The sequence below is a fragment of the Nematostella vectensis genome, chromosome 2 (genome assembly GCF_932526225.1).
Source record: "Nematostella vectensis chromosome 2, jaNemVect1.1, whole genome shotgun sequence".
Taxonomy (NCBI): Eukaryota; Metazoa; Cnidaria; class Anthozoa; order Actiniaria; family Edwardsiidae; genus Nematostella; species Nematostella vectensis.
The window spans coordinates 18,072,167-18,096,316 of NC_064035.1; the positions used below are offsets into that span (position 1 = coordinate 18,072,167).

A 24,150-nucleotide genomic window follows, 5' to 3' on the forward strand; every position below is an offset into this window, starting at 1 on the left:
ATCCCAAAAGACAAAAACAAATCGATGTTTTGAAAATGCGGCGTCGCGATACAACGGATTCGACAGTAAAGTGCATGCTAGCTGTTTGAACTCTAGGCACGTGGTTCTTTTGTTGTACTAACACGAGTGCGATGCAAATGAGCAGAGATCGCGACAGGTTGCAAAGCAGCCGTTTTCGCGGAGATTTACATATTATTGAAAACACACCTTTTTCGATTCTGTGATTACTCTCTTTCATTTTAGATATGCTAGAACATATTCTGGCGTGTATTCCCATGCATGTATCGACAGATCTTAGCATTGCAGAACATTACGTCGGTCAAAGGCGTATTTTATAACACGATATGATGCGATAACCATCAAAATACGATTTTCTGAAAACTCTGTTTTCAAAATTTGACTTACTTAATACTAAGAACTACCTGTTTCTAGTTCTAAACTTAGCTTCATGTACATCTTTCTTGATTCAAGAATTTTCCATGGGAATCTCGCTGTAAAATCATAGTGAATTTAAAACCATACAAAACAATGAATTGAAAAGAGCGAGAGAAATTGATGAGCTATGACAAAGAATGATTTATCGTTCAAAGCAAGTCTAAAATCTTTCTTCCAGCACAATTTATGTCCAAGCTCTGATGTGAATCCGGTGTGATTATGATTTCCACTCTGCCCATCTGCTTGTAGCTCATCTGACACGACACCATGCTGTGAAACATTCCTATCCTCCGAGGGAGTCGGAGCTCGGTAAAAATAATATAATTCGTTATTAGCCTTGTAAAACGCTTAATATGAACTCTTCACAGTCAATCTGTCCTTGCTTGTCCTCTAAACCCTGAATCAGTGAATCTACTTCACTGTCGGTTAGTTTTTCTCCGAGTGTCGTCAAAATGTGGCGGAGTTCTCCCTCGTTGATCATCCCTGAGCCGTCGTTATCAAATACTCGCAGACTATCTACAAAATCCTCAGTGCTGAACTTGGGTTTCTTACCCATGTACGACTGATACACTGGCAGGAATTCCTCGAACGATATTCTGTTCCCACCTTCTGGGTCCATTTCGGAGACGATTTTCTTTACTTCTGCGTTGGTCGGGTTTTGACCAAGTCCGCGCAGAACCTCTCCGAGTTGCGATGAATCAATCTTTTCATCCCCTTGTTTGTCATACAGTTCGAAGCTTTCTCTGAGTTGGCGAATATCTTTATCTGTTAGGTTTTTCGCCATCTTTTCGCGTGAAGGTAGTGGTTGAGTGAAAGACTTCCCTAGGAAAACACGGTGCGGCCGTTCTTAGCTTCCGGTAATAACTTGAATATCATTTGAAAACCACGCGGAGCAGTGCACCACGGGACTTCTTGTTCCATTTCCGGTGCAAACTTTTACACAGGAAACCCATAGCCGCAAATTATTTTTTTGGCGACAGGAAAGCAAAGGCTGGGAATTGTGAATTTTTGTCTAAATCATTAAATAAAAACAGATGTCTCTGAAGTATTTCTGGTTTCTATAGTTAAAAAATACAGCAACGATTGGCTCTTGAAGTGTTCTTTTTTTCTTTTACAATTTTAATTAAATTTAATTTAAAATACCTCATCAAAACCTCTTTTAGATAAACAAAGGCTCAATTCTCACTGTTGTCGATAGTTCTAGTTCTCAAGCAATGCTTATTGTTTGACGGTATTTTAGTACAAATGTACACAACAAATTACAAGGACTGATTTTTAAATGAGTACACAAATACAACAATTCAAAAAAGTAAATAAGTTAAGACAAGTTTATTTGGACCGGGCCACAAAGCGATTATATAAAGGAACACTAGTATCTATGAGTTAAAGGCATGAAAGGAACTAGTCAATAAGAACTTTCAAGTATCCTTTTCTGTTTTGTTTACAACGTCAAGCTAACAGGTACTAGACGTCCTAAATTATTTATTAAAAATAACAGTCATGGTTGTTGATAGTAGTAAGAGAACCTGCTGTCGCATTGACTTGCAAAACTGGCATCGCTTCCCTCGAAAGGTGCAAACTCTAGCTTTAGCCTTGAAACATGGCGAACGAGACAGCAGACGAGATAGAAGCAAAGGCTCGCAGAGAGAGGGAAGATACCCAACTTCGACTTTCCCTATTTGTCATAGCATTGTTGAGCCTGACTTGGCTGCTAGGAGCCTATGGCTTCTCCTATCTTTGGTGCTTGTTTATCATACCTCTTTTGTTTACTATCTGGTATCGGAAGAATTGCAGAATTCTCGAGGACCGAGTTCGGGAAGCTGAGATAAAAGTTCACCGACGGAAAGCTTTAAGAGACGAGGAGACCACGGAATGGCTCAACTTTATCCTCAACCGATGGTGAGTTCTGAATTTGCAAGATGCTGTTGCCGTTGATAACGCGTAAATAAAACAATTTATCGATTACTATTTGCAAAATAAAAAGTCTCTCGTGAGATCTTCTCATTTTAGCAATGTTACTGGTAATACACACTGTCCAGGCAGCAAACCTGTGCTTACCACTAACAGTGTGCCACCACTAAAATAATGACTTGAGGGTGTATCACCGCTTAATGTAACAACTGCCGCTTAATATGTAACACTAACGCTTAATGTAACAAAAAATCACCGCTTAATGTGTAACACTAACGCTTAATGTAACAAAAAATTGCCGCTTAATGTGTAACACTAACGCTTAATGTAAGAAAAATCGCCGCTTAATGTAATAACAACGCTTAATGTAAGAACAAATCAACGCTTATTGTAATAAAACAGTTAACGCTTAATGTAATAATGAAATTGCGGGAATTATTTATGGGCCTGTTTCTCCTAACCCCTTAATATCCACTCAATTTTGGTAGTTTCAGTATCCAATATGGACTTGTTTCAGGTGGAATTTCAGCGAGACCTCTATATGTCAACTTGTACGGGACAGTCTAAATCCTGTGCTGGACTACAGTAGGCCTTCATTCATTGGTTAGTTGGCGATCAGTTATCATATTGCTTCTCGTGCTATTGGGTATTATTCTTGTGTTTTAGTGCATAAATTGACACTGATTTTTTCCTGCTAGAAAATATGGAGCTTGTGGAATTCTCATTCGGGAAGAAGACGCCGTTTCTGAAATATGTCAAAGTTTTTGAAAATATCGATGAAGGGGATTCAGTGAACGAGCCCGCAACCGATAGCAACGTGTTTGAGCCGCCAGACAAGATCAAGGTTTGTGGCAAATACATAAAAATAATCGCCATCAGTGCCGTAGCAGGCCCGGAAATATTGAGCGGGCACAGTATAGAAACATTTAAAGAAATATTTGGGGGCACAGCCACGCCCCTACTGGTCATTTCCTTATACTTTTTGGCCGGGGTAGTGGGACTGCTCCCAGAGCCCCACCCCCTGCTACGGCCCTAGCCATACATTACTATGGAGGCCTGTGGTTTTATACCAAAGAGAGGTTCAAACAAGCGTTCACGTTTCATCCCACCAAAAGTAAGTAAACAACAGAACACACGAAACAAAAACATTTGGTAAAATTCAATTGATATCTCATAGAATTCCCGCCAAAACATGCCCGTTTGAGCCTCTCTGTCTACCCGCGAAAATGTTTAGTTTACTTAAGGTGATAAAAAAACAGGAATGGTGTTGATAAAGATTGACAAAGAACAAGAATGTTATTCTATTGACGAAAATGATAGTGACATTTATGAAAACTATGATAATATCATATCGAGTTATTTGTTCTGGTGACTATTGCTGATAGTGGTGATGATATTATCGATGTCTTATCATTATCTAACTTTATATAATCATCTTCCCTAAGGAACGTCAACGTCACCTTCTGGTGCTTAACATGGACCTTTGTCTGCATGCTCCGGACACCAACATCATCATCCGGGTCAGACTTGGTGGCAAGATGTTAGTATTCGTGGTCTTATTATCTGTACTTTTCTACCTTTGAGCCTTGTAACTTTGAACACTCGGCGCGTCACTAGACTCGTTGTCTTTGTACCATCAGCTAGTCACTAGACTCGTTGTCCTTGTACCCTTAGCGTGTCACTAGACTCGTTGTCCTTGTACCCTTAGCGTGTCACTAGACTCGTTGTCTTAGTACCCTTAGCGTGTCACTAGACTCGTTGTCCTTGTACCCTTAGCGTGTCACTAGACTCGTTGTCCTAGTACCCTTAGCGTGTCACTAGACTCGTTGTCCTAGTACCCTTAGCGTGTCACTAGACTCGTTGTCTTTGTACCCTTAGCGTGTCACTAGACTCGTTGTCCTAGTACCCTTAGCGTGTCACTAGACTCGTTGTCCTAGTACCCTAAGCGTGTCACTAGACTCGTTGTCCTTGTACCCTTAGCGTGTCACTAGACTCGTTGTCGCTGCACCCTTAGCGTATCACATGTATCTTTGTTCCCGGGGTGTGTCAGTCGACACGATGTCCTTATGCATCCTGATTTTTTTAAGGCTGGGTGCAGACGTTGATGTGGGCCTCGAAGACGTCAGTCTGTCCGGACGAGCGCAGATCGTATTTGAGCTAGACCACATGGTTCCTTTCCCACACATGAAGAGCGTTGCCGTCACTTTCCTCGAGAAGTAAGCTCTTAAAAGGCATAGACAATTAGTCGAAATTCCTTTTATTTTCTTAAATCTCTAGCTTGACATATATTCTACCCTGAAACTTACGGGGAACTCCGAGGTTTCCCGGCTAAACTGCCCGTAAACAAGATAACCTAGTAAGTTGTTATCCTTTGCAGACCTGAAGTCGGGTTTGACGTGCGCATGATGAAAGCAGTTCAGGTTATGGATATCCCAATGCTAAAAGACTTCATCAACGCCCTCGTCATGGACAGCTTGACATATGGTGCGTAAACCAACCGAACTTCAAACTAGTTATGACCTAAGTAGGTGCGCCTAAGATGAATTATCGAAATACTTCAGTTGTAGCAAGGAGACCCGCCCCTGTTATCTTTGTGTTGATCTTGAAGAAAAATGCATGTGAATAAGGTACTCATAGCTTGTAAAAGACATCGGTGACATAGGTATTGTATTTTCGCTAATCGCATTACCAAAGTCCTGTCTCTCTGTGGTTGTGTAATTAGAGTTTTCAGTATTCTAACATGAGTGTCGCAGTGGATAGGGGGCTGGGCACCTGTTAATGTCTTGCAACTGTGTTGTTCAGTGGTCTCATCTGCTTTTACGGCTATTTCTGTGAAGGTTAAAGTGTTTAGCTTTTGCTGCCTGGACCTCTTGCAATGGTCTTCGATGGTCGTGGGCTCTGTTTCGGCTATTTCTGTACAGGTGGAATGGCTCAGCTCCTGCTCGTCTGGAGCATCTAATGATTGAATTGTTATTGAATAGGTCGATCTGCCACATTTAGTGGTGGATGTGCATCGCGTCTGGTCGTCTTTTGTTCTGACCTTTCAAATAAGTACTCTGTTTATAATCCTAGCATTGGTCGACCCTGGACGTATCGAGATACCTCTACACGCGGAAGACCCCAACGAGCTGCTCAACAAGCCTCGCAAGTCTGCTTACGGTAAGAAACTACACAGACCAGGGGGAGGGGGGCTAAGTCTGCTTACGGTAAGAAACTACACAGACCAGGGGGAGGGGGGCTAAGTCTGCTTACGGTAAGAAACTACACAGACCAGGGGGAGGGGGGCTAAGTCTGCTTACGGTAAGAAACTACACAGACCAGGGGGAGGGGGGCTAAGTCTGCTTACGGTAAGAAACTACACAGACCAGGGGGAGGGGGGCTAAGTCTGCTTACGGTAAGAAACTACACAGACCAGGGGGAGGAGGGCTAAGTCTGCTTACGGTAAGAAACTACACAGACCAGGGGGAGGGGGGCTAAGTCTGCTTACTGTAAGAAACTACACAGACCAGGGGGAGGGGGGCTAAGTCTGATTAACAATAGTTGCCGCCTACAAACCTTTCATCGTGGTATCAACACATCTTTATCTATTTCTCCAGCTTCCGGAGTTCTGACGATTTCTGCCAAGGGAGGACTTCCCATTAAATTTACAGGTTTGGTTAAAATGGGCTGACATGGTTAAAACCTTTTGGTTCATTGATTGCCTGGGCCCCTAATCCTGGGCCCCTAATCTAGTATAGAAAGTGGATAAATGAGGATTCGTTTAGATTAGGCAGTTTATTGAGAGTAGAGACAGCACATAATGTGCGATTCTAGAATTAGTGTCTGGTGGGGTCACTCAGTACCGTTTTCCGCTCTATTTTGTCGATCTTCCAGGGCGCAGCATAGATCTTCTTTAGACTGTAGAATCTTTGTTTTAATTTCCCAGACGACCAAGTGTTCGCCTCGTTCAAGGTTGGCGAGCAGGAAGAGAAGTGTTCCGAGAAGACTCAGGGAGGGACCTCTTGGGAAGGGTCCTTTTCCTTCCTCATTTACGACCTAACCGCAGAAAATGTAACTTATCGTTTTGTCATTTCTTATTATATCGTGTCTTGTATTACACTGGGCATACATTTACATTGTAAATTAGATGCATGGATTTTTGCTTCGACAATTTGTCAGTTGAGGAAAACACAAGCAATGACAACTCCAAGAGTGTGATGACAACTCAATCACTTGTGATGACAACCTTCAACATTTGTTATGACAACGCCAACACTTTTGATGACAACTCCAACACTTGTAATGACAACTCCAACACTTGTAATGACAACTCCAACACTTGTAATGACAACTCCATCACTTGTAATGACAACTCCATCACTTGTGATGACAACCTTCAACATTTGTTATGACAACGCCAACACTTTTGACGACAATTCCAACACTTTTAATGACAACTCCAACACATTTAATGACAACTCCATCACTTTTAATGACAACTCCAACACTTTTGATGACAACTACATCACTCGTAATGACAACCTTCAACATTTGTATGTATTGTGTAATTTTTTTCTGAAAATTAATAAACTTTTAATAAAATGTGAAAACAAAGTCAAAAGGCAACAAGTATGCCCGAAGAATGAAGTATATTTTCATCTCTTTTTTTAGCTTATCGTAGAGGTTCGCGGCAAACGAGTGTTTGGTACGAAGTACACCATCGCGAAATACAAACTCTTTCTGAACGCTCTGGGGCTGGAAAAGAAAAAGAAAGTGTAAGTTAAATTCTAATAACGGACATGGTCAAAATGACGAGTACTTTATTTATTTATTGTCATGTTTGCAGCTTTGATAATGTTGTTGTTACTATTTCTAATGATCAAAAATTGTTGTTTTATTTCCACTACTGCTATCTGTTGTAGACCATCGTAGATGAAGATGGTGTCTATGGTGATAATAATAGTTACTATTGTGATGGTAGTTGTGAAACGATAATAATGTTAATAGCTTATACTACCATTGTGATAAAAAATAGCGATGATTAAATGATGATTATGATGTTGATGACAGCGATACTACCCTGGAGAAGGAAGGAATCAAAGGTTCAAGACTCGAGATAACTCTGGAATACGCGCCCCTGAAGACATTTGAAGTCAGCACTCGGACAAACGAGGAAGAATTTCTGAGCAAATACAAGATGGATGAGCCCGTCAACATAAGTATACACTGTCATAATTCCTCCCTTCTTCCTTCCTTCCCTCTTTCCTTCCTTCCCCCTTCCCTCCTTCCCCCTTCCCTCCTTCCCCCTTCCCTCCTTCCCTCCTTCCCTCCTTCCCTCCTTCCCTCCTTCCCTCCTTCCCTCCTTCCCTCCTTCCCTCCTTCCCCCCTTCCCTCCTTCCCTCATCCCCTCCTTCCCTCCTTCTCTCCTTCCTCCCTTCCTTCCTTCCTTCCATCATTCTTTCTATTTATTTATTCATTTATTGATTGCTTGATTTCCCAGAAATGATAATTATAGATAATATTTGGTTGATGAAATACTATACTCTCGGACCAGTGTGCTTGACGTCTTTTTTGTTATGTAGAGTCTGGCGTTCTTCTTGTTGCGCTGCATAGTGGCTCAAAGCTACTCTCCATGGATGCAGACGGCTATAGCGATCCATACTGTATCATAACCTCCAACAGGGAAAAGGTAATATGAAATTGAATGAAATAAAAGTTACATACATAGCTGTTACCATATATTTTTAGAAAAAAATTAAGTGTATTTTTTGTGAAGAGCTGTTGAGTGATTGTGTGTCTTTCTTTAGGTGAAAACTACGTCCGTGGTAGAGGGTACTGTGAACCCTGTATGGGACTCGATCACCGAGATACTCGTCAAGGACATCAACAAGGTAGAATATGGCTAGTGGGTGTGATGGTGTTAGGTATGGTGTAAAGGCTAGGGTAAAGCCACGATCAAACGGAGATGAGAGTACTGATGAGAAGCGATAAGAGGTCCAACTCTCGTTTGACCGTGCACTCTTATCAAATCTCTTCTACACTCATTCATTTTGAACATGTTCAAATTAGACATCAGAGTTTATGAGTTGTCACCATTTTATCGCGTGACTTAGAGTATTTCTGTCAGCTGTTTTAACTAAACTTTAAAAAATAAATGTGTAATTACAGATTCGTCGATAAAGTAATATACTGCACTGATTCTTTGATAAACTCGTGGCCACTCTCATCAACTCTCAAATACCGTTTGATCGCAACCTTGTAAAAGCTAGAAAGAGGGTTGTTTTTCCCCATCTCTGTTCGATCGACGTTTTATATACAGGTCGATAAACTTGCGTCTATATGGGCTACCAGTTTCAATTTGTTTCGTTGTTTTGCAGACCAATTTACACTTCTTTGTGTACGACCGAGATCGCAACTGGCAAGGGCAGGCAGACGACTTTATGGGTTCCTGCGCGCTTTCGCTCAATAGTGTAAGACACGTTATCAAACACGTTTCTTTCTTTTCATACACTTATTTCAGTAAACGTTGTCGGTACAAATGACAAATGGTAGTTGTAAGACAAATCGCGGCTTGAAGGTATAATTACTCAATGGTAGTTGTAAGACAAATCTCGGCTTGAAGGTATAATTACTCAATGGTAGTTGTAAGACAAATCTCGGCTTGAAGATATAATTACCCTTAAGAGTAAAAAGTAAGTAAACTAATCGCATGAGTTATTCACATTTTCCTGTTTTCAGTGAAATATTGGTAATTTTGGATAGTAGTACTGCCATTTGGCAATTGACATTTGCCATTTACCCTGATGTATACATAACAATGTTTGTTTTCAATAGTCTGTCATTTATAAGAAATACTAAGAAAAATGTCAAAGGTTCTTTCTAGTAGTTATAGTTTCTGTCCCTTTGCTGCATTTGTCTTGCAAAAACATATAACCTAAGTACTTTGCTGTACACAAAAAGACAGTATATCAATGGACAAATTATTACGTATATCAGGTGTCAGATGTCGTTTTTTTAGAAAACCCTGTGACGGGAACGTTTATGTTTGTTTCTAGGACAACCCAGCGATGATCAAGAAAAAGCTGGATGTTAAGTACAAAGTGTTCGGAAAAAAGCGCTCGGAAGACTCGTTTTTAGACGCTGGCTCTATCATGGTATCCACTGTCTTTCAGCCTGTGGAGTTTGTCGCCAAGTCAGGTGGGTTTGCACTGACGACGAACCGCCCTAACATATGAACATAGCCTAGCAATAAGCCTTCAAGCATTCACACGTGTTTATTGAGTAAAATACCGTATACGATTGCCTGACAGTTAAACTGTCTTGTATTTTTATTAGGGAGCCTATATTATTTGTAATGAATTGTCGAAACCTGAAAACTAATTTCAAAAGACGGAATAAGGTTGGAGACCGTCAATCAACACATCCGTGCCATAATTGTGTACAAATCTGGTGAAACACAGTTAACTTTTTTAACCAATGATTCAGAAACCGAGGGCGACACCACGCCATTGGAGAACGGGGAACATATTGACGACTTGAATGTAAGTACTGTAGATTGTCAAGTGGCCGTAGGGTAAGGTCCTTATGACGGTCGTTTGATTGAACAGGAACACGCGAAGAAGCACACGATGAAGAGCAGCATGAAGACGAAGCGACAGATCGAAGAGATGATGCTGATTAAAGGTACGCAGTGCCATGGCATCAACATGATGATTTGGCTATGATGTCATGATGATGATGATGATGTTTATGATGATGTTGATGATGATGATGTTTATGATGGTGTTGATGATGATGATGATGATGATGATGATGATGATGATGATGATGGTGATGATGGTGATGATGATGATGATGATGATGATGATGATGATGATGATGATGATGATGATGATAATGCTGGTAGCGGGTGATAGTAATGATGATGATGCTGATGATAATGCTGGTAGCGGGTGATAGTAATGATGTTGATGATGATGATGTTGATGATGTTTATGATGGTGTTGATGATGATGATGATGATGATGATGATGATGGTGATGATGATGATGATGATGATGATGATGATGATGATGATGATGATGATGATGATGATGATGATGACCGTTGATAATTCGACTTCGACAGTTGATAATTCGACTTCGGATGTTGATAATTCGACTTCGGCTGTTGATAACTAAATTTTTGATAATTCGACTTAATTGTTAGAGGAGAAAAGTAGTAAAACATGTGGTAACGATAATAAATCTTCCTGAAATAAGAAACTGATACAATAAGCATTTATATGCTGACCACAAAACTTAAGACCAAGGCTAAACAATATGAAAATTCGACTTCGATAGCTAACTTTATATATAGTATTTAAGTTTAAAAATCCCATTTCTAGCTGTGTAAACAACAACTTACTCTATTGTCACTCAAAGGTTTTGTTGTCTTCGAGAGGCCGCAGTATTTTGATTTTAAAGAAACCCTGGTTCCAGAGGCTCGTCAGTAACTATAAAGATATACCGGGGAAATGTAAAGAGGGCTAGAAAGGTAGATATGACAGACACGTTTGGCACTAAACAACGATGAAGAGGCAAGAGCCTGATAACGCGTCTGTCCGTATATATCTTTTTAATACTCTTTACAGTATCACGTCTATTACCCAGGGCTACACCAGTCAACGTCAACACCTAGTTGAATTTTCTAAAGCAGGGGAGGTCGATTGTGTCATAGGTTGTAGCAGGGTATAAAAAGTTTAAATGAAGGTCTTCCGGCAATTCGTTGACCATAGCTTTCTATTAAATTTAAGAAAAAAATTATCCTTGATTTCTAACGCGGGCACATCAGGCACATAAAGAGCTGCAATGTTGGTCAAACATTATTCTCAGACTACACACCCAAATACATAGAAGGCGCAATTAATCCAACCCCTCAGTACACAATAAAGACATTTATCTGAAAGAAAGATATTTCCCGATAGTTTTTTCTACGATTCTTTGAGCCTAGCACGGAAACATTCTAAAAGCCGCAACCAAAGTCTGTTTAAAGCTGCCACACTCGGGACAAATATAGATTGATTAATCAGGCGCGTACATAGGGGTTGTGCGTAAAGTCCGCTAGTTCCCCAATGACACATGGAGTTATGGCTTGTTAATAAATCGACCATTATGGAGGTTTTTCGGCCATTGTCAGGGGGGGGGGGGGGCACCACCAAATTTCGAAAGTAATGGAACATAACACCTACCAACACTATCTGATCGGTTTCTGCCGTTAAAAAAAGAAAAAAAATTCTCATGGTCGATTTATCAACATAGCAAAGTGATGATGAATGATGATGATGATGATGATGATGAAAATTATGCTGAAACTAATACTTTACGTTTTGATTCTTCCCAGAGCGTGGTGTGTTAGTTGTCTCCATACTCCAAGCTAAAAACTTAGTGTCGATGGACAGCAATGGTACGACCTTTACGCTTTCCCGCTCTTTTCCATCGACTTGACCAGCATACTGCTCTACTTCTCCTGCACACTGGATGGCATTGTTTTCTCACTGATTTTTCTCGTTGCTCAAATTGCTCCAGCAGACTTTATTGTAGACAATGCTGCCCATTCATTTGCATTGATTGACAACCCTTATTGCTAACTCTATTATTAGAGGTCTCAAAAGTCGTGATTTCTGTTTTAGGACTAAGTGACCCCTTCTGTGTTGTTCGAGTGAACAGCTCGAAAAAGTTTAAAACGAACGTGATCTACGAGAGTCTGAACCCGGTGTGGAACCAGTCAGTGTCCATCGCTATGCCCCAAGGCGGCGACAAGCTTATCGTCGTAAGTATCGCGACGCCACACGACAACGACAAAAGTTTTATTGTAAGTATCGCCACAAGATAGCGACAAACGTATCGTCGTAATTATCGCCAAAAGACAGCGATAAACTTATCATCCCAGAGCCATAGCAGGCCACGTAAGATTGGGGGGAAGGGGGGGGGGGAAGGGAAAACAATACAGAAACATCAAGAAAATATTTGGGCCTCAGCCACGCCCCTACTGGTCATTTCCTTACTATTGTTCAAATTATTAGGGGGGAGGGGGACACATGCCCCACCCCTTACTACGATCCTGCATCGGAAGTATTGCCACATAGTGTTAAAACTATTATCTTAGTATCACTGTACTAACAGCCATTGAGAAACGAATTATCCTTATTGCCCGTTTCAGGACATGTTTGATAAAGACGTGTTTCAGAATGACTTTATGGGCTCCGTTACACTCACGGCAGATGACGTACAGGCAGCGGTCAAGGTGGGATAAAACATGCATGCATGCTTTAAATTCTTTGTTTCTGTAGTAACAGTAACCCTGGTGATATCTACAGAAAGGTTCCGAGTGGTACAAGCTGAAGGATGTGGACAGTGGCGAGATTCAGCTGTCACTAAAGAAGTCATCTAAGGGCGAAGAAGTAAGTCATCTTAGGGGGAGGGGGTGAGTCATCTAAGGGGGAGGGGGTGAGTCATCTCAAGGGAAAGAGGTGAGTCATCTAAGAGGGTGGGGATGAGTCATCTAAGGTGGAAGGGGTGAGTCATTTAAGGGGGAGGGGGTGAGACATCTGAGGGGGAGGGGGTGAGTCACCATAAGGGGAAGAGGTGCGTCATCTAAGGGGGAGTAGGTGAGTCATCTAAGAGGGTGGGGATGAGTCATCTAAGGGGGAGGGGGAGAGTCATGCAAAGGGGAGGGGGTGAGTTGATTAAGGGAGGGAGGGAAAGTCATCTAAGGGGGAAGAGGTAAGTCATCTAAGGGGGAAGGGGGAAGTCATCTAAGGGAGAGGGAGTGAGTCATCTGAGGGGGAAGAGGTAAGTCATCTAAGGGGGAGGGGGTGAGTCATTTAAGGGGGAGGAGGTGAGTCATCTAAGGGGTAGGGGGTGAGCCATCTAAGGGGGAAGAGGTAAGTCATCTAAGGGGTAGGGGGTAAGTCATCTAAAGGGGAAGAGGTGAGCCATCTAAGGGGGAAGAGGTGAGTCATCTAAGAGGGTGGGGATGAGTCATCTAAGGTTGAGGGGGTGAGTCATTTAAGGGGGAGGGGGTGAGACATCTGAGGGGGAGGGGGTGAGTCACCATAAGGGGAAGAGGTGCGTCATCTAAGGGGTAGGGGGTGAGCCATCTAAGGGGGAAGAGGTAAGTCATCTAAGGGGTAGGGGGTAAGTCATCTGAGGGGGAAGAGGTGAGTCATCTAAGGGGTAGGGGGTGAGCCATCTAAGGGGGAAGAGGTAAGTCATCTAAGGGGTAGGGGGTGAGCCATCTAAGGGGGAAGAGGTGAGTCATCTAAGGGGGAAGAGGTAAGTCATCTAAGGGGGAGGGAGTGAGTCATCTCACGATGAGATCAGTGGCTAGTCTACGCTCTTTGCCACTTTATATTGTAGGTCCCGGATGTCGGGGATGTCGTAGATGACCCCACCCAGACTGGTGATAATGATGCCGAGTCCCCCGAGACTCCCTCGGACGGCATGGGAGCGCTAGGCCAGGCACTACAGAATCTGCAGGGTAAGGGTTGCTATTAAACCGCAAACTACATTTGCATGTTTACCGCCGGCTCATTGCTGTTTATTTATTTGTCTTCAGAGTATGCGAATAACGAAGGGCCGCCGGTATATTATTGCGTGTCCGGCGAGGTGATCCAAGCGTCCGAGATCAAAGGTTCTATAAAATAAGACGCATTTTGATTGTATCATCCATTTTTAGGTAGTCAAGATTTTATTAGTTAAATGCCTAATGATTAATAACTTAAGTGCTACAATTTAATTTATGAAATCGAGGTTGGCTTCGGCATCTCACCGCTATGATTTAAATTCTGGCTCTAGCTGGGGATTTTACCGATAATTCGAATTTGTTCCCGAGAAGAATGGAAACAAAAAAGAAAAAATTCAACCCAAATGTGACTATCGGATAAGGACACTCAATAAGAGGTCCCGTCTGCACTACACTTAACGTTAATAGAAAGTACTTTAAAGAAGCACTTGGGACGCCCCAAAAAAAAACGTCAGTGTCCACCCTCAGCGACAGTTCTTACTAACAATGCACACATGGAGGCACTTGTTTTCGAGCCTAGCTCTGTTATATTACGACTATACAACTAAGACCTACCACTAACTGTTGATGTGTATTGTTTCGTTTAAAGGTTGGGGAGCTGTAATGGTCAAAGCGCGGTTTGACATGTATGTAAAGCTTTTTTAATTCTTTCATTATTCTTCCTGTATTTTTCTTTTGAGGCGTACGCATCGCAAGGGTCCATCCCTTCATTACACACTAACAAGGGTATGGGTCCAACCCCCTCATAACCCAGTGACAAGGGTATGGGTGAATCTCTCTCATACAAAGTTATGTGAGGAATTGACATTGTCCAATAAGTAACTCCTTGTAGGGTCTAATGTTCTATTTTGGCTTGGCAGTGTTTTATTATGAATGTGTCACTAAGCTCGACAGTTTGTCGTGCTGTTTGCGTTTTGGGGTTTTCATGTGGCATGTTGTTTGTTTGTCTCTGTGTAGACCACGCAAGGGCCGAAAAGGCAGTGTAAAGTACGAACAGATCAGCATGTGCACCACGCCTCCACAGGCTCCCGAGAGTGGACTGGTCAAGTGGAATTACATCTTCCAGGTTGGCCGGAGTTCCTCTAATTCCTAAGACTGTTTTGGTTTTAGTACTACACGCTACGCTTTTTGTTTTCCATTTGTTTTTCTTGTTGTAATTTTTCTCAGTAACGCATCGGTAGTTTAGTAAGTGCTACACGAATTTAGGTTTTTTTAATAAATATCAAAATTTAATAAAATTATTTAGCAAGAAGGAGCTTCATTATGTTATGTTGTACCCATTGACAACGACGGGTACGATGATCATCTAAAGATGGAGATGATGAGAGTGATGATTATGATGTTGATAATACAGGACAATTAGGAGGGAGATTATGATAGTAATCATGATTATGATACATATCATCAAGAGGCTTTTTAACACGCACCCTTTTTCCTTGCTAGACCTCAGGAGGTGCTGCTATTCCCAACGACGCGGTTATTATTTTCGAACTTAAAGACGCGAAGAAGAAAACACAGGGACTCAGCAAAATATCCATCCAAGAGTTTTTCAAAGGTAACCCTTGTTCTGCGTATTCTTTGTCGAAATCATGAGAATAAAATAACTTCAAGGTATAAAGAGCCCAAGCCCTAGCTTCTTCGCCATTTTTTATACTCCTCTAACATCTGATTTCATTGTTTTAGCATTTGTGTGTCTTTCGTCTTTATGGAGCTTCTTCCAGGAAGGGGTTATCGGATTTGTAGGTTCGATTTTAACCTCCTTTAAACGCCATTGGATCTGATCGGGTGTGGTTCTAGAAAACAGGTGTACACGCTGCGCGCATTTTCTGTGTATAAGACTGTGGCAAAATATTAACGTGATTTGTTTGTAATTGTGTTTTTTTTTTCGTATATTGTACCATGTACGGGGGCGTCCTTTGGGACCTCAAGGGGAAAGCCACGACCAACAACTCGTTCTATGCCATTGGTTACATTTGATTGGGGTTTTGTAGAGAGGTAAAGTACGCATGTAACCATATTTGGCCATCTTTGTTACAGGTTGCCATTTCAAGAAAGGGAAGACGAGGGACAATAACAATGACGGTAATGACAGCGACGCACATGCCTCGAGGATAGGCCATTCCAGCTGAAGTTGTAGATTTGTTGAACAAACTATATACAAACGAGCGCGCTGCATTCTGGTAGTTGTGATAGCCGGCCACGGTATTTTTAAATAAAAACGAGCACGCGCACTTAAAGCTGGAATCGCCTATTGCTTGAAATAATTTCTGTTATACAATTTTTGTGATATTACTCCTTTCTTGCTATCTTATATCTTAACAGAGAAGTGTTCAGAGACAAAGTGGATGAATTTGGAATATGGTAAGTTTACTATATATTTAAGACTCTTGGTTAGGACAACTCAATTAACTATTGCCAATGAAGCATAGGATAAGAAAGGGACACTTTGGTATTACCCGCGCGCCATGTCGATTCCGAATCTGGCTATTTTTAGTAACCACCACCCCACCACTGCGCGTGAGCATTTTTACTCACCCTACCCCCGCGCTTTGGCATTTACATCTTGTTGTTTGCCGCTGTTTTGTGACTTGAAACCGAAAAAACCCCACCCTATTTGCACAAATACCGTCTAAAATTGCATTCTAGCATCAAGGATACGGGCAGTTGCGGTTTATTAAGGGGATGAAGTACTTCGAGTATTGCAAGATTTCGAAAACGAGACCGGAAAACCTCGTGCTTCAAACACCGTTTTCGCTCTAACTTGCTGCTTCTTCGTGGTTTCTCAACATTCATTATCTTCCTAATGGTCAAACAAAGTCTGTAAGTTAGATATAATATTGATTTTTGTGAATATTCCGGTGAATTGAGAAGGAATCCAAGAAAAATACATTTCATAAAACTATCCTTGTAGCGAGGAAATGCATTTTTGTTATGATCAAAGCCAGCAAGCTGAAGTATCTGAGCTTTTGTAAAAGCGAGGAAATAAAGAGGGAGATATTACTGTACTTCTTTGATGTTATTATTATATGTTATTTTATTATGTTGTTATTACAGGGCTTCTGGAATTACCCGGAAAAAAACTCAAAATTACGCGGGATTCTTTGCTAAATTAAGCGGAAAATCAATCATTACGCGCTAAATTACGCGTGATTTTGCAATACATTTTTCTTTAAAAATCAAAATTTTGCGGGATTCTTTACTGAATTACGCGCTAAATTACACGGAATATTAATTGTTACGCCCAAACTACATTTTGTACCAAAGGAAAGCACGAAATAACTTGAAAAGGTTAATTTTTTGCGTTAAATATCTTAGGCAAGTTTTCATTGGCTCCTAGCCACCAGCCAATTAAAAAAGGTATTTTATTATTAGTCCTAGGCCGTCGCGGTTTAGCAAAGAACGCCTAGTTCGGAAATTCAGTTCGAAATATCGCACTCTTACGAAGAATATCTCTCTTTTTTACGAGAAATAGAGGTAAGAACCCTAAAGGAACATATCAGCTGTGGAATTAAATGTTTTGCATTTCAAAATTTAGCCAAATTACGCGGGATTACGCGGAAATTTGTGGATTACGCGGAAAAAGCCAAATTACGCGCTTCCGCACAAGCGCCTAATTCCAGAAGCCCTGTTATTATACAAGCTGGAGTCGGGATTTGAATCAAACGCGGTATCACAGCATTTTATCGTTCGAAGGTTTTTTCTTTCTTTTTCACTTCGCCGCTCAGACAAACAAAACAGTCAAACTATTCAGAAATTTAGCTTTCTGTGAGTATATTTGCCAATCTTGCTTACTTAAGTTAGACTTGTTTTCTTCTTCCGAGTTATTTTACATGATCTCTTTTCATTCCTTTCGAGTTGGCAAAACAACAACACGCAACCCGCGGGGGAGTAGGACAAAATAAAAGGAGCAAATTCTCACACGCAGTGGTGGGGGGGGGGGGGGGGGGGTGGTTACTAAAAATAGCCAGATTCGGAATCGACATGGCGCGCGGATAATACCAAAGTGTCTTTCTCTTATCTTATGCTCTCTTGCTATTGATTTTGTCTATCACAGACGGTATGACCGCGGGACGCATCCAGGTCATGTTATCCTACTCTGATGTCCCGGATGCCCCCATCGAACTTTCCACAATGCGGAAACGGTCTCTCCTCAAAAGATTCTCCTCCAACTCCAACTTATAAGAAATAACACATTACCTTGAGATATGTGGCTTATTCGCACACAAGCACCCGATTGAGGAGGTATAATTATAACAATTCCTGGAATATGAATGCGGTCACCCATTCGCACCCAAGCGCCCGATAGAGGAGGCATCAATATAACTCCAGTTTATAAGGATAACACATTACGGCATCGTCCTGGAGATCGGAGGCTCTTCCGCACACACCCATAGAGGAGGTTAAATTATAACACTTTCCTGGAATATTTCCTGGTCACCCATTCGCACCCAAGCGCCCTATAGATTAATATAAATCCAGTCCTTATAGAGTCTATTAGGATAAAAATTGCGGCATCGTCCTGGAGATCGTTGGGTCTTCCGCACACAAGCACCCGATAGAGGTATTATTTTGACATATGGGTATGGTCACCCTTTCGCACTAACCACGTGGTTGACCTTTAAAGTAGTGCGCCTTTTAGAATCAATTTTCACATCGTATGATTTTTTTATCACCATTCTATAAAAGTCAATCGTGTAAATATAAACTAGACGTCGATATAGCATAACGAAAAAAAAAAAGATTGTGGGGCCTTAATTCACTTTCAAAATATGCAAAACCTTTCTTACAAGCACACTACATCAGCAGTATTATGTAAATTTATACGGGTCAATTTATTTTATAAGTTTTAAATATTTGAACGAATGAGAACAACATCACAGGGGCAGTTTGTATGTTTGTCTGAGTTCGCCTCAATGGACCAGCGCCGGGAGTTTCCAAAGGTCTCGGGTTTTTTTTCCTCTGCCTTGATCGCGGAGGCTCAAGTTCGCTCCACTGGGTTTTCCATCATCTAACTAAACTAAGGCCACGAGGTTGAGGAAATTTTCATGTTTATGATCTTGCTATAACATTCTTTGTCCTCCTTGTTGGTTGAACGAGAATTTGTCTTGAATTTCATCCCAAAAAGAGTAGTTACTATTACTGTTGCGCGCATGAGATCGCCTCGGTAACGTTTCCTATGAAACCAGGGCGACTTTTGTTGTGCTCTCAGTCGTATCATATCAGTGCAAAGGGTTTGTGGTAGATGTAAGCCATAAGCTTCCCCCTTCAAATGATGCCTGACGGTTGCCCAAACGCCCTTCCCTTCCCCCAGATTTGTTCTCTTTATTGGGCAAGTGTTGTTTTGGCCTGTTATCCGTTCGACGTATCTGGGATTTTAGTTGCAGCGGGGTTGCAGATCGTCCATCCAGATTCATCGGCCAAAAAGACGAAAAGCCAGGTGACACGCAAGGCTCTTAACCTGCTAATGTGCGCGTTATTTGAAGGTTATGTTCTTGAATAGACCCACAGGTCCATTTTAATCGTGCGTGTTATAGCCTGAGGCCAACTTAGTGTAATCCGTGGGATAAGGTCGTGCTATTGTTAGGGATATGACCAATTTGTATGTCCAAGCCTAGCCATGTAGTGATAGATATCGCATGTTTTTTTATGAATAATCTGACGAAAAAGATAAGTGATGGTGAACCAACTCCGTTTCACCGTGGGTTGCGGTTTAGGGTGTGACTTTCCTTGCTGACTCCTGACAAAGTCACTTATCGCGTATAGGAATTACTATTTGTATACGATACATTATCGAGATTTTTGTAACACGGCTAACACAGAGCCTCCAACAAATGAGCCTGTATTTTCAAGTGAAAAGGCTCCAAAAATGTTTAATGAAACCCATTGTGTGTTTGCCTTTTGATTGCCGCTAAGAAAAATGCATTATATTCTTGAGAAACAAAGCACAAAATACTCTCACACTATACCAAACTAATAAAAAAGGCGACACAGTGCATAGATAACAGTACTAATAAGAAGCGATATCTGATCGGTGGTTGACCTGTGTGTGCGACCGCTTGCGTGATGGTGTTTGACTAGTTGATTGATATACTTCTAGTGCTTGCTACATGTGATGTGGACCCGCCATACATTTATCACACCACTTGTTCTCGGGGTTAATTTTATCACAACGTGAAGAGGGATTGTTAAGTAACTAGCAAGAGTCCATCCATTAGTGTAAGATATCACACAATTTGCGAATGCGGCCCGTTAAAAGTTGCACGGCTCGGTCTTACTAACTCCTGGAATGTCGCATGACCTCTAGGGCAAGATTTGTAGTGCGTTTGCTTTCTGTTTGTCCACAGCCAGCAAATGAAATGCAGGAATGTTTTCACTGTTTACAAAGGTCGCTTTTGCTTTGAACTGCAATAGCCATTTAGGACAGTTTAGTCGTATTTGAATGTCTGAGCTTTTTCATTATTTTCGGATAAGTGTTTTCAGTACCCCTTCCTTACTATAATATAATAAGCTACCTGCACACCTTTAAAAACTATTTCCTCCTAAACTATGATGCACCACGATAGATGGCATTGCCTGCGCCATGAGAGGTTATTTCGATATGGATTTTTCTTGATTTTTTTTCTCGGCATTATCAACGGAAGACAATCGCCAAGCCAGCTTGGGTGTTACCAGGACACCTCGTTGCCACCACCTCACTTTAAAATTATATGGCCATGACAAGATTTCTGGCACCGTTATATCTTTATCGCAGTCATTAGCGGCATCGTTATCATTCAAATAATTAAGTATAATTGAAATTTAACTGTTATTTTCGAGTGCGTCTCGCTGCGCATTCCTAAGATATTTCTTTTCTAAGTAAGGGGATAAAAAGCCGAAAGTGAAATTCTCTTCCTATACATATACTTCATCAATATGCCGACGAAAGATTCCCTGATAACAACGTCCCTATGCCCCGGTCGCGGTCGGTATAACCGGTCCAATACTTGTGACGTCATAGCCTGGATTGCCATGCTCTCATCGGGGCTTTATTATACTGTGATTATATTGTGATTAGCCTCTTACTGAGCCGTTCCATACACGCTTTGCGATCCTCCGTGTAAACACACGAAGGAGCTTCAGACCTATTTAGATTTCTTTAGCAGACGGTTACGGTATGGTAATCTTTGTTTGATTCGGCTAGTCACAGTGTGTCAAAGGGAAGACCATGTGGATTCTGTAGCCCTTTAGCTAATTACAAGTCAAAGAAGGTTTGGAAATAATGGCGCTTACTGACGGAAGGGAAGTGTTTGTATTTGACGATGATGAGGTGATGCAGTTTTGGGATGCGGAGTTCGTAAAGTCGAATTTAATAACACTAGCGTCCTGTGATGGGGCAGGCGAATCAGGATGTCCCGGGAAAGACACACCGTGCACGGATAAAGACACAACAAGCCAGGGAGACAAAAGCCCTAAGCCGCGAAAATTCCGCAAACTTCCACTCCCGCACTGGCTAACCAAGCCGCACCGAAAACCACAAGATTCTGAAAGCAAAGCATCAACCAGTAAGAAGCGCATGACTCGAGCAAACTCAGCGCCGAAGACACTTGGCCATAATCGACTAAGTCTTGAGAAACACCATCAGGAAAAAATTAGCGAGGAGCCTCTGGAGGAACCGCAAAGGAAATCGAGCGCAAACTTACTATCTCCGAAACCTTGGTTAACTAATAAGCGCGGGGATAAAGACGGGTTATTAAGAAGACGCGCGTCTTTGCCGAGTAACGTAGGCCATGCTTATCATGATCTACGGAGATCTCCGAATCCAGACAAACCTCTGACCCCTAAACTAGAGCGCAAGACAGCGGCTGATAATGGCGAAAAGTTAGAGAAGGACGTGGTGAAAGCGTTACTTTTCAGCAAACCGCACACGAAGTACTTGGCTAAACAGGTTCCCAGACAAGATTCCATCACAGAGGAGGTCCCGCAAGAATACAGGCTTCAGCAGCCGGTACCAAAACTGCAGCTCCACTGCCTGGACACGCCCGATATGTTCTTCGTCCCCGTTATTGACGAGGAGGGCCAGGATAATGGTCAGGATAACATGGGTCGTCAGCTATCAGCGTCCGCTGATGAGTTACACGTGGCAACACGTGTCGAGCCCGAAGAGGACGAGAACGAGGCTATACAGGCCATCATTGCACGTGAACTCCAGACATATCTACAGGTAAAACCCCCCCTTTAGGACCATCATTGGTACTTAAGCTACAGGTATAACACATTTCTACCTTCACATGACAAACCGTATGCCTGCAGCCCCACGCGTGGAAAGGTGCGCACGTACACAACTGAACCACGGCGGGGAACCACAAAGACCACTAGCTTCACAGCTCTTCTATTTTTGCCCCCCCAATATGCCTATATCATAACTTTCTCTGCAGGGGCGGATCTAGGAATAGGTCGAGTCCCCCCCCACACACACACACCCCTATTTTTAGATATTTGTCTTAAAAATAACAGAAAGAAACATAAGGAAATCCAGGGAAGAACAATTAATCCCACCCCCTCATTCTTGAACCCCTAGCTTCGCCCCCCTTTTTTTGTAACTCCTGTCGCCCCTGACCTGGAATGCTACATTTTCCTACTCGCTCCATTCGCTCTTATAACCCCCTCTGCATTATGTAACACCATTAAAGGTATGCCATTAAAGGTATCCCCGTCTCATCCACCATTCTAGATTCATTTTTCGGTTGTTTGAACTCTCTGTTGTTAGGAGAAGGAATTCGAAGCTGTGGCATGCCAGCAGTGGTGCTTGGACCTGAGCCAGAATATGAGGACAGCGGTTCAGGGTTACAAGGTGGAGGAGTGCAAGGTCGTGGCCGTGGTGTACATAGGCGCAATGCGAGGAAGCGGCGTACACGCGGCGGTACAATCCATGCTAACTCCATTCGACGATAACCTCGCCTGCGCGGACTACAAGAACCAATCTCTCTACGCCTTCGCCTCGATATTAGTGACTAGGCTTGAGTAGTTAAAGAAAATAGTATCTCCACCCACGTCTCGGTATTAATGACTAGGCTTTAGTAGTTATGTAAGAACAACGCCTTCGACTTGATATAAGAAGCAGTCCCCTGCCTTAGTATTTGTGTCTAAGCTTCAGAAGTAACAAGAACCAGTAGTCCGTCTTTGCTTCGGTATTAGAATCTAGAGCAGAGCCGTAGCAGGCCTCGAAATATTGGGCACCATACGGAAAAATTAAGAAAAAATATTAAATATTACGACCCTACTTGCACTGTAGCTTTGAGAAATTATAAGAACCAGTCCCTCATCACCTACTCATTCGTCGCGGTTTTAATTAAGTATTAGTTTAGTAATATCATCGAGACTACTGGATTTTATGCAGAATTTCGTTCGTGTAATTCGTTTCACTTTCTATTTGTTTGGTGTTCCAGTTGTAATTTCGTCAGTCTTATTACTGATGTGGAGAAAGCGGAGCTGGGGCGAATTATTCGATACTCAGCATCCACCATAGTGTTGGCTCCCTGTTGTTCACAAGCTTATGATAATCAGATCTTCTGATTTGGATGCGTTTTGTTACACCCCCTACCAAGGGGAAACCCGACCTGGTGGGGATTTTTACCCCCCCTTGTGAATTTTATTTTTGCCTCACCGATACCTGCGGAGAGCTTTCGACTCTCCATGGCAAGGGTTTCCCTTTCTTTGCAATTTCGCTCTGACCTGGTAGGGAATTTTCCCCCAAACTATAATAGAGATTTAAATAAAACTTCCAGCTACCTGGGGAAAAAATTTCCAACCTGGTGAGCTTTTAAAGCAAAACCCGCCAGGAAATGATTACTCGCCAGGTGTGTTACGGCGCTATATATATACTAAAACCGCATTCACACCAGCACTTAAACCAGTTTAAAGGTGGTTTAATTAAACTGGTTTAGGGTCTAAATCCCCCAAGAGTGGACAGAACCAAGAAAAACTGAATAGACTGTGCTGTACATGTTACTAAGTGATCATTTAGCTAGTAAGGATTCAACACAATGAGAAACTTGGCAAGGAATCAGGCAAAGAAAACCTTGTTTAATTAAACATGGTTTTGGTGTGAATGCAGCATAAGAGAGAGTGTGTTGTTTACAGGGCTTCTGGAATTACGCGCTTTGTGCGGAAGCGCGTAATTTGGCTTTCTCCGCGTAATCCGCGTAATCCACAAATTTCGTAATCCACAAATTTTGAAAGACAAACATTTAAGTGCACAGCTGATGTGCTCTTTTATGGTTC

The 24,150-nt window shown here is 42.0% G+C and overlaps 3 protein-coding genes across 3 annotated transcripts; 2 read left to right on the forward strand and 1 right to left on the reverse strand.

Moving 5' to 3' along the window:
- Window positions 1-208: 208 nt before the first annotated feature.
- LOC5508773 (myosin-2 essential light chain) lies at window positions 209-1,311 on the reverse strand. The gene has a single exon (XM_001629272.3). It carries the CDS (start codon window positions 1,217-1,219, stop codon window positions 767-769), a length of 453 nt encoding a protein of 150 aa, XP_001629322.1. The 5' UTR covers window positions 1,220-1,311; the 3' UTR covers window positions 209-766.
- LOC5508775 (tricalbin-1) lies at window positions 1,300-18,775 on the forward strand. The gene is made up of 29 exons (XM_048724369.1): window positions 1,300-2,334; window positions 2,864-2,949; window positions 3,045-3,190; window positions 3,792-3,886; window positions 4,434-4,562; window positions 4,724-4,830; window positions 5,419-5,505; window positions 5,943-5,996; window positions 6,272-6,396; window positions 6,997-7,100; window positions 7,396-7,544; window positions 7,908-8,014; window positions 8,133-8,216; window positions 8,703-8,795; window positions 9,381-9,522; window positions 9,811-9,866; window positions 9,933-10,008; window positions 11,707-11,769; window positions 11,996-12,135; window positions 12,526-12,609; window positions 12,683-12,766; window positions 13,725-13,845; window positions 13,924-13,998; window positions 14,480-14,516; window positions 14,848-14,956; window positions 15,334-15,445; window positions 15,928-15,972; window positions 16,213-16,251; window positions 17,945-18,775. The coding sequence occupies exons 1-29, from the start codon at window positions 2,036-2,038 to the stop codon at window positions 18,070-18,072; spliced, it is 2,976 nt and encodes a 991-aa protein (XP_048580326.1). The 5' UTR covers window positions 1,300-2,035; the 3' UTR covers window positions 18,073-18,775.
- A 146-nt stretch (window positions 18,776-18,921) lies between these two features.
- On the forward strand, window positions 18,922-23,442 carry LOC116616085. Its single transcript, XM_032377916.2, has 2 exons — window positions 18,922-22,090; window positions 22,637-23,442. The coding sequence occupies exons 1-2, from the start codon at window positions 21,149-21,151 to the stop codon at window positions 22,892-22,894; spliced, it is 1,200 nt and encodes a 399-aa protein (XP_032233807.1). The 5' UTR covers window positions 18,922-21,148; the 3' UTR covers window positions 22,895-23,442.
- Window positions 23,443-24,150: the final 708 nt, after the last annotated feature.